Source organism: Ascaphus truei, chromosome 10, assembly GCF_040206685.1.
Source record: "Ascaphus truei isolate aAscTru1 chromosome 10, aAscTru1.hap1, whole genome shotgun sequence".
Taxonomy (NCBI): domain Eukaryota; kingdom Metazoa; phylum Chordata; class Amphibia; order Anura; family Ascaphidae; genus Ascaphus; species Ascaphus truei.
In genome coordinates, this window is record NC_134492.1 from 40,088,982 (window position 1) to 40,100,484 (window position 11,503).

General features: G+C 43.5%; 1 protein-coding gene across 1 annotated transcript in view; it reads left to right on the forward strand.

Moving 5' to 3' along the window:
- The window catches only part of ITPA (inosine triphosphatase), a 61,474-nt gene that overhangs the window by 23,410 nt on the left and 26,561 nt on the right, over positions 1-11,503 (forward strand). The window contains exon 4 of the mRNA XM_075616743.1: positions 4,461-4,593. Coding sequence (XP_075472858.1) covers positions 4,461-4,593 — 133 coding nt within the window. The remainder of the gene's footprint in view (positions 1-4,460; positions 4,594-11,503) is intronic.

Genomic DNA, 11,503 nt, shown 5'->3' on the forward strand with positions numbered 1-11,503 from the left:
ACCCCCCCCCCCTCTGCACCTCCAATGACCCCCCCTGCACCTCCAATCACCCCCCTGCATCTCACATAACCCCCTGCACCTCACATCACCCCTCCTGCACATCACCTCCCCCCTGCAGATCACCCCCCTCCCCTTGCACATCACCCCCCCCCTCCCCTTGCACATCACCCCCCCTCCCCTTGCACATCACTCCCCCGCCCCTTGATGGATTGTGGCTGCTGGTGGCCAGTGGCAAGACTTCCAAGAATGGAGTGCTAAATCACTGGGTAACTTACACTCTTTCTAAATGTAAAAAGGTAGCCACCTAAATGTCTTACGCATGTCATTAATATATCAGAAAAGTGCACTCATAGTCATCATTAATCCTTCCAACTTTTGCTTCCTTGGGAAATCTACAAATATGTCCACTTCACCCCATCTTTATGCAGCAGCACTGAAAAAAGGGGAATTATTTTAGTTTTACCAAAAGGTTATTTTCCTGTTGTCCTTTTAATTCAGTATGCACTGAAAGGGGGGGGGGGGGGGGTTGTCATCTTTCCGACCCCACTTCACTAGGAGAAAAAAAAAACAGAAAAAAACTTCTCCGGTACATAAAGCACAATATTAAAACCCTCTAGCCGTAGCGGAAAAAGTTATAGAGGATACTGACATTATATTCAAACAGAGAAACAAGCTGGGCACTTTAGAAAAATGTTTATTCACACAAAAATAGATCAGGCATATTACCAGCGTTTCGGTCCTACTGCTGGACCTTCATTAGAGCATTCTGACATGGAAAATCTACAGGAAAAGAACATTTCAGAAAGACAAATCATTTTCCCATGTCCTGTTTGTCCCATGTCAGTATGCACCCCTGGAATTTACCAAAGCAATGATAAAGTAGGGTGTAAAAATAGGAAACTGGAACATAATAAGCTGCAGAAGACCACACTTATTAAATAATTAACTGAGGCTTGTAAAAAAAAGTGTCCGACTTTATGAACGCTTTTGATACTACATCCAACTTGTAAAATACACATTTTTTGTTTTCAGGATTAGGACAGAAAGATGGCGATACAAGGTCTTGATTTATGTTAAAAGAGGATACCACTTTAGGCAAAAAAAAATGTCAACTGGTCTTAGTGTCATGTTATCTTAATGGGAAATGGTGAATGTCTCTTTACAAGAGAGTCCAAGGACCACATCTGGCCTTTGGACCACTAGTTGAAGATCCTTGTACCACACCATCAACAAAAAATAGGATTTGTATTACTGCTCTTTCCTCATCTTAGGCCTGGGACATGGTGCAGGGAGGAGCGCTGGGCAGCTCTGACGCTCATGCTCTCGTGCTCAAGTAGGAGATTTTTCTTGTCCCTGCATGAGCACCAGCGAGCGCGCTTGTGTGGCGAGTGGGAGGCGGGGCTGGTGCGCCACGTCACGGTGCCGACGTCACGGACTGCCATTGGCTTCTGGCAGTCACGTGACCGGCCCTGTGCTCCCTCAGCGGGAAATCTAAAATTGGTCTGTCGGCTGAAATTCCACACGCCTGCGGAAGCGCCGTCTAAAGCCGCGCTGATAGGGATAATGTTTCCCCTCAGCGCGCCTCAGCACAGTCTTTTTGACCATGTCCGAGGCCTTAGAAGGAAGCAACAGAATGTGCATTGTTTAGGGTTCCCTTATACTATTACGGTCTTCTGCATGGTTTCAGATCACTTGCTGCACTTTGCAACAGGTGTTTGTTGGAGTATAAATCCTGTACACTGTAGCATACAGCGGTTTAATTATATGTGGGTTTACCTCCTTGAGTGCAGCTGCCTTCTTTAGGATTCAAGGGTGGGCAATGAACTCAAACCCACATAAAGAAGACGCCTTTATATCACCTCATCACAATTAGAGCAATATAAGTAGACATGATTATTATTAGACACAATTAGACCCATGGGGTCTGGAAGTGGGGGTGGGGGTCTGGAACTAGGGGTGGGGGTCTGGAACTAGAGGTGGGTGGGTGCTACAGCCTCTGACCAGCCTGGTTTTATACATTTTGAAATTATGGTTATGTATGTATGTATGTTACTGATCTTCTATATACAGCATGCCCACCCAAAAAATAGTTCCTGCACTCCTGATTAGAGCACATATTTAGGCCACTTTGAATGCCAGAGGTACTCAAGGGGTCACAAGCTGGCGCATGGGCCTCAAAAGTAACAGGCGCCATCTAACAGTCCCTGGTGGGCACAAGAGGGGTCCCGTCCTTTACCTGCCCACGAAGTTCTCTAGCACTGAGCCCTTGCCCGCGCTCTGTCCACCAACCACGGCGATATGCAGCAGCTCCAGGTGTCAGCTCTGCCCGATGGCGCTGAAAGCGTCCTGCAGCCGGTTCATCAGCGGGATCAGCTCCTCCATCTCCCAGTTACCCATGGGGTGGAAGGGTGACCGGACAACACGCCTGGCGACAGCTAACAATCTCTTCGCCGTGCCTTCCGATGCGCTCCCTCCACTTTTTAGTTAAAAAAAATAACCTCCATAACCCAGGCGTCCGCAGAGGGCAGCGATAAAGCGAATGCTGCATCGGTGGCCGGTGTGTGGCACCTGGGCGGATGTTGATGGTCTCCGTGCCCTGTGACGTGACAGAGAAGTTGCCAGAATGCGCGACTAAGGCCGAGTTCAGGGTGGCTGCTACGCAACTCCTGCAGCCAAAGCACAGATCGCTTAGCTGCAGGAGCACGCGGGGGAGTCGCACACGGACGCAAGCGTCCGTAGCAACTACCCCATCTACCCTCAACTCGGCCTAAGGCATGTATTATGGTAAGCACACGTGTGCACCTGTTGTTACGCATGCACGTGGCACGCTTTTTTTGCTTACAGGCAAAGCTATGACGCGCGTGCATAGGATGCGTGGCCATGACATCACAAGGATAGGCCTCCCTGTGATTGGCTCACAGTGTCACGTGGCATGGCAGCCACTCAAAAATACAAATGTCTTTGTATTTCCAGTAAACTGCCGCACCAACGCTGTCTGCCGTGCACGCGCGTGCATCGACAGTGGATACACAGTCATAGGGAGACAGGTATCTGTCATTGCCGCGCTAGTATAATACAAACCTTACGTTCCTTCACTTGTGCTTCACGCCCACCTTTTATGGCACGCGCCGCAACACTTTTGAACCCAACACTGCCTCTCAAGTGTTTTGTGGCACACGTCACAACAGTTCTGCGCCTGGCTGTGCCTCGCTCCCACCTTCTAGGTCCTCAGTGGCCATGACTGGTGCGCGACGGCATGCGCGCCCGCACACAAGGCACAGCCCTCTATGGGGCAGGCCCCAGTTAACGTTTGTGAGCGTACAAGGCACGATGCGCGACCGCCTTGGCCAAAAGACAAGATTTTTGTCTTTTGGTGCGGCATTGGCCATGTCACAGCGGCAGTTCAACCAATGAGGGCAAACCAGCAGCGTAACGTCATGGTCATGCCCCCACCACGCCACCCTATCGCACACTTCCAGGAATCCACCAGGTCGCGCTACTGCCGGTAATGATACTAGCTGGCCAGGAATCCCCCGGCCAACCTGAGCACCAGACGTCACGTCGCTCGAGCGCCAGCACACTCCGTTACACCCTGGACGAGGCCTTAGCCTTTGGCACGCACCGCAACAGTTTTTGTACCAGACTGTGCCTCGCGCCGCAGTGATTACATCCACTGTGTTTGGCGTGTGCCACTGCTGCACAGTCTCCCGGACGCTGTCTAAGGTGCTGGATAACTACTGCCATCTTTCCAACGCGCATGATCACATAGTCCCCTCCCTCTGCATGCAAAGCATCTTCCATTGGTCCCTTCATGAGGAATCGTTGAGTTCAAGATTGTTGCATACAGTGAGTCTCAAACAGGATGTTGCAAATCCAAGAATGCACAACTCAGAGGAAAATATTGAGAAAGATGCAAAACAATAAGCTTAAAATGACAACATGTTGCTGTAATTTGAATTATACATCTTATACTTGAAAGCAAGTTTTGAATCTCAATAGGTCTTTCTTAAGAAAATGCTTTAACTAAATTCATTTAATCCAATGAGGACTGGGACTCCACCCTCCAGTCTTAGCATAACCTCCAACTGTACTTATTTAGGAGGTAGACTACTGTACATGTTTTGGGCTGCTATAAGACAAGCTGTACCTATTACACAACGGTTTTTGTGTGGTAAGCTGCATAGGGTATGGAACTTCCATAGGGATTGCTTGGAAGTACCTCTTTCTAACAGGAGTAGAAGAAAAACAGTAGTACCTCTTTTATACCCTCAAAATGTTGTAGGGTCTGTGTGAGGGGTCTGACCTCATCGTCATATGTCATAAGCCTTTATGAGCTAAGAAAAATAAACTCACCAAGAAAAATTGTCATTTGACAACTACACATGTTTATAGTTTTCAATAGCATTTTTGTGGCAAGTGGTAATTTTGTCAACTGCTGTGTTTTAAACTTTCTTATACAGCTGTGGGTCTCAAGACGTGGTCCACCGAGATCATAATGGTCCTCGGAGTACGGATGGTCAACAGAGATCGCAGTGGTGGCCACTAAAATCTACCAGATTCACTCCAGACTGCATTTTCTATCACTACGAACAGGTGAATTTTAGATACGGGTCCAGTATTTCTTAAACATATTCTATAAGTATATATAAAGATATTAATAATCAGAGAGGTAAATAGCAGTATAACAATCCTCCAAACAGTTATTAACATCGAAGTGGTCTGTGAATTGGAAAGATTTGCGATTGCCTGTAGAGATTATCCTGTACTTCTGAAGAGATGTAGAAAACAAAGAAAATACAGCACCCAAAGACGGATGTTGTGGAAACTCAAAAAAGAGGCATTCAAGGGTTAAATGACTTGACTGCTGATGGTTTATTGTGTGGTCAAATAATCATACATAGACATATAACTTGCTTTATTCATCAAGTATCTGTGTGCATACTGGATCATTAGTAGTTATGCTACTTATGCATTCTATGATTCAGATATATTTTGACTCATAAGTTTCATGCTCTTGTTGTGGTTTTCCCTTTCTTTCTTTGGGAGGTTATTTATTTGTTTTTTGTCCATAATGACACACTCGGAGTAATCGTTCACTCATTTCCAGCTGGATAGCCATCCCTACACTTGGGAGGGGTTTCTTCTTAGCCCCTCGCTTTGTGTTTAGGGATTGCTGTGATTACTATATTTTGACCCAGGTTATCCTTTGTTATGTGGGTGTATATTAGTTCTGGGATTATATTGTTTATGGACACATTCATTTATGGTTTTCCCCACACTTGTTCAAGTACATTCGTTTATATTCACACCGGTCATATGCAGAAGTATTATATGTTATTTTAATTGATTTTAAGTGTTTGTTCACTTAATGGTTTATTGTGTGGTCAAATAATCAGGATCAGTCAAGTCATTTAACCCTTGAGTGCCTCTTTTTTGAGTTTCCACAGCATCCGTCTTTGGGTGCTGTATTTTCTTTCTTTTATACATTGATTTTTGCTCAAGGGTGCACCACCTAATTATATTTGGTTTAAGGGTTAATTTTATTATTTGGTAGTAGAGCTCTTAGTTTTTTTGTTTACTTCTGAAGAGATGTCTTAAAGCGGCAGTCCGCCGTTCTCCTTCTGCTGTTTTTCAGCAACAGAAGGTGTCTTAATAATAATGATAATAATGATAATAATAGCATGTTCTTGTATAGCGCTGCTAGTTTTACGCAACGCTTTACAGAGACATTTTGCAGGCACAGGTCCCTGCCCCGTGGAGCTTACAATCTATGTTTTTGGTGCCTGAGGCACAGGGAGATAAAGTGACTTGCCCAAGGTCACAAGGAACCAACACCAGGACCAGGCTCCCCTGCTTCAAACTCAGTGCCAGTCAGTGCCTTTACTCACTGAGCCACTCCATCTCCCATCTTATAGAATATGTGCAAAGGAATAGCTCATCTAAAGTGAAAAGGAAGAAAGTATTCAAAAATAAAAAAGTATGATAACAGTAATAAAGCAATAAATTTTCTGAACGTTCAAAATGTCCTTCTCTTAATAGCAGCGTGCATTAGAAGAGTTGTACCTTACATATGGATATATAGATAGTCCATGCACAACTCCTACAGGAACCGCAATGGCAGAGGGACCGCCACTACTCCTGGAAGTAACCGCAGCTCCTTCTAGTCTCAGTCCCTGATATTCAGCATCTGGACATGTAGAGATCCCTCTTAATTGAAAAGGGTACTCACACTTGTATGCTGCCGAAAAACGTCCAGTTTGAAGGCATTGACCCTGCGTGCTGACCGAGCTAAAAAATCCACACGATGAATAAAAAGAAACAACGGTGCACAGCAGCAAGAACGAGGAGGGGTAAGGTGTGGAATTCATATAAATATATATATATTTATTGATTTAGCACTTTCCCAACTCCAGTCCTCAGGGAACCCCAACAGGTCAGGTCTTAAGGATATCCCTGCTCCAGCACAGGTGGGTCAATCAACAGCTCAGTCACAGAAATCCTCCAACGCATTTCACACAACATGATGCTTTATCAAAGAGTGAGAGAGCACCATATGGTCATGAAACCCATGGGAAGATTTGTGTGCATAATTTTAATGGCTAAATAAATATATTTTTATATGAATTCCACACCTTAGCCCTCCTCGTTCTTGCAGCTGTGCACCGTTTGTTTCTATTCATTCATCTTGTCTTATAGATAGCACTGCATAGTAAATATGACCCATGATTGCCATTGTTTTAAACTTACCCTTAGTGGGATTGTATGTTGCACCCCTTCCCTGATAGAGAGACCAGAAACAATGCAAGTCTATGTGTTACAGGCCCATTAGCAACACAGGAGTTTAACTGTACATACAGTATAGAGATTCTGTAGTGTACTCCATACAGCTGAGAATTCTTGGCACATTTCATCGCCAAGCCTAACCTGAGTGTGCCTGGCATTCAAGACCTGGTAGGCATTTCAAGATGGTGTTTGAAGGGGTCAAATGAGTGACGTGCCAAACATTTACAGGGAATTTTGAGCATCCATGACTGGTAAGAAAGTTACAGAAATAGCCTACACAAGTTCTCCAAACACCACAAACATTACATTTTTTTACTAAAAACAATTTTAATCTCAACTTTTGCAAAAATGTTTGGCTAATTGTTTATTTATTTGTTGCAGACATTGCCATATTTTGCACACACACATACACACACACACACACACACACACACACACACACACACACGTGAGAAATATGTCGTTTACTACATTGTTTATAAAAACAGTGTCAAACATTTACTTTAACATTTTGCGGCAAATTCCTTTAAAAAGAATTGAGGGAATTTCTGGAAATCAAACTGGGACAAAAGCATGCAGATTAGGTCCCATCCTTAACGCAATATCTCCTTTTTCAAAAAAAGAAGGGACCTGTATTCACACAAATAAAGATGCTGATAGGCACAGCACTGTCATCTTCAGTACTGTATATACATTTAATAAATGTAAGCATTGAGTTACATAGTGGCAGTTGAGTTGGCACAGCTCCTCTTCCATTACACAAAATGATTTATCAAAATAAGCTTTATGTCGCCATAACGGCAATAAACGAAATATCCTCAAAATTATCTAGAAAAGTTTAATCTTGAACGAGTGCAAATATGCCAAATTTAATGAGGTACTAATTCTCCAAAACATGAATGACTTCAGTGCTAGATGATTGCTAATCATTGCATGGCTTTCCAACTCTACAGTAGTTAAAATCACCGGTATACCACAATGTAAAGACAATGTAAGAGTTCAAGGTTAAGAGCACTCACGGTTATGTAGCCCTGCCACGAGTGCACACAAGATCAGGTAGCCAGGGAGGAAACTTGTATGTAGCGAGGAAAAAGGTATCCAGGTATGCCAATGTTCTTCGTGGAAAAAAAAAAGATATTTATTCAGACATGATTGACATTTTGGTCCAATCTTGACGAAGGTCCTAGCTTGGACCCAAACGTCGATCCTGTCTGTCACGGGAGAACAGGGCTCTTTCATGGGATCAAGCATTAGGCAGGACAGAGATCAAATAAACGGGTGTTTATTTTGGCTGGAGCCAACAGACGTAGCACAAAATCACAACAGAGCTTATACTCACAAACTCACAAGCGATCCCAATCGCTTAGGTGTCCGGCGCCACCAAAATGACTTTCCTGGAGCAGCTTCCACTTCTGTAGTAAGTCCAGAGTATCCAGACAGTGCTGGATGCAAGTTGGAGCAAGGCAAGTGTAAATCTCCCGCTTCAGAAAGGCATGCAGCCTCGTTTTGGATGTTTCTGGCACAACCTCAGAGAACACAATTTAGTCCATCTCCACACAAGTCCAGAAATGATCTGTGGAATTGAGATCGGCCGCCCCTTTTCTAGATTCCTGTCTCCATAGGAAATCACGTGGATGCTGCGTGTGGGACAAATCAAAGCTTGGATGCTACGTTGGCCAATGGCAAAGCGAGCTGTATAGGGCAATCAGGGCTGTGGGAAATTCAACTAACTTGCCCCTGAGTCCTGAGTCAGTTGGGTCTCATGTTAAAACCTCAGGGTACAGTTTCAGCTGAATACCGCCTGTGGAGATGGATGCCTCACAATCTGAGCAGAACAATTGCCCTGCCCTCAGAGTCACAGTTTCCCAGGACTGAGTACACACACCTCCCCCTCCAGTCCCAGCACTAGCCATTTCGCCTTACATGTGAGCTGAACAAAGGGTTTCTCAACCCTGCATGTCCAGAGACCATGGCTATGCTGTAAAACACATTTGTATGCTTGCTGGTTTACACATATACATTACTGGGTTTAACACATAACTTGCTGGCCACATGAGCCACAGGTCGATGGGTGTATAGGGCAATCCTGTTTATCAGATGGATAGGGGCCAAAGACCGGGCTTAACCTTTAATATGATTGTCTCTGGACACCTGACGTCACACCGTCTAAATAAATATCTTTTTTTTTCATGAAGACCCTTGGAGTGGCTAGATACTTTTTCCTTAGGACAATGTAAGAACCAGATCTGCAGCTTAGCTGTTTTGCAAATAGGGGCTAAACTTATAAGGTGGCCTACATTCTCAATTTACCTTGTCTTATGCCTTAGGAATGATTGTGACCACATGGCTCGTGTTCTGCATCCTAAAGCAGGCTGGCCTATTCTACCATGGATGCACTTGCACCATGAATGAGAGCAGAAGCAACAATGAAGATGTCAATAGCAGACCTTCCACCAGCAATAGGAGATCAAGATGGGAAGACAACAACCTCTGGTTCATTGCCCCAACCAGAGAATGAAGAACACGTGATTAAACAATAGGTCAAAGATGTGATTAAACAAGAGGTTGAAGGACAGATTAAAGGAAAGAAACGTGATCCTATGACAGCCCTGGATTTCTTTATAAACAAAAAACAAAACTGTGCGCTACTACCTAACTACCTATAAAGTTTAAATGTATAAATATATACAGTGCAGTGACTATACCATCAATTTAGTGATAAAAAATTTAAAAAAAAATTAAACCACAACTCCCACAGTGAGATAATTATACATTAAATAATAAGTGCCACATAACCGTGTTGGGGATAATGGCGTCTGCAGCTGTAAACGCAGGGGTGGCTCAGCACCCCACACACACTAAGAGAATGGAAACAAAAGAAAACAGCGCACAACGCCAAATAGTGAAGCAAATTCAACAATATATTATAGAATTAAAAAGGGGGTAATATATCTGCGTACATGAAAAAAGTTGGTAAAAGGCATGTAGTGTGTATCACACTGTTTACCACTCGGCAGCTGTTAACTGTAGAATCGGGTGCTTGCTTCCCTCTGCTGATGCAGCTCAGTTGATTCTGGGGCAGGACGTCAGTCTTTTCACTCCCAAGGGGATTTCCCTTCATGTAGCCAGGTTCAGCAGCTGGTACTGGGGCTCGGTGAAATCGCTCCTGCTTCCTGGCCGATATGAAGCTGCTCCTGTACCTCGGCAGGTGTATCCTCTGCACAGAGGTTAAAACGCAGCTTGCTGGGGTGCCCTCAGCGTGCCACGATGCCGCTCCGTCGCGGGACGCTGTGTAATGACGTCACTGTCTACACAGCAGTGGTGGATTCAATAGGGAAGTTTGAACAGTCTTACAAAGTCTCTCACAAGTGTCCAAAACAGCACACAGGATGAAATAAAAACAGGACAGGCCAATACATAGACAAAGGCCAATGTAAGCAGATATAAGGCAATATAATGTTACATCCAACTAGTTTCGTGGAAATCCCCTTGGGAGTGAAAAGACTGACGTCCTGCCCCAGAATCAACTGAGCTGCATCAGCAGAGGGAAGCAAGCACCCGATTCTACAGTTAACAGCTGCCGAGTGGTAAACAGTGTGATACACACTACATGCCTTTTACCAACTTTTTTCATGTACGCAGATATATTACCCCCTTTTTAATTCTATAATATATTGTTGAATTTGCTTCACTATTTGGCGTTGTGCGCTGTTTTCTTTTGTTTCCATTCTGGATTTCTTTATGTTCTCTGATTAAATGAAATGGTATGCTGAAAAAAACCAGGGAAATCCATTCCTCAAACTATACAGGATAAATATAAATGTTGAATGAAAATGCATTAGGATGTATCACCATTCTATTAAAAAAAGTATTAAACAAACTGAAAAAAGGAGAACTGTGTAGAAAATGTATTTTACATACCATAAATATAAAGCCGGTTTCTGTCCTGCAACCTGGCACCATCACCAAGGCAGCTCTGAACATTGGATTTGTATTTTATAGCATTTAAGCTACATTTTCTTTCTTCACAGTTACCATACATAGCAATACATAGTTACATAGTAGATTATGTTGAAAAGAGACATATATGTCAGTCAAGTTCAACCTATACTAAATTTAAACAACATATACATATCCTACAGTTAGATGGAGTAAAAAAAACAAGGTGTAAGTAGATGAAAAGCGTTGGAGAAACCAGGATTCCCATGAAATTGATGGATTGTGGCTGCTGGTGGCCAGTGGCAAGACTCCCAAGAATGGAGTGCTAAATCACTGGGTAACTTACACTCTTTCTAAATGTAAGAAGGCAGCCACCTACAGTAAATGTCTTACGTATGTCATTAATATATCAGTAAAGTGCACTCATATTCATCACTAATCCTTCCAACTTTTGCTTCCTTGGAAATACCACAAATATGTTCACTTCACCCCATCTTTATGCAGCAGCACTGAAAAAAGGGGAATTATTTTAGTTTTACCAAAAGGTTATTTTCCTGTTGTCCTTTTAATTCAGTATGCATTGAAAGGAGGGGGGGGGGGGTTTCATCCGTCCGACCCCACTTCACTAGGAAAACAAAACAGAAAAAAAAACACTTCTCAGGTACATAAAGCACAATATTAAAACCCATAGCCATAGCGTTTTAGAGGATACTGACATGATATTTAAATAGAGAAACAAGCTGGGCACTTTAGAAAAATGTTTATTCACACAAAAATAGAT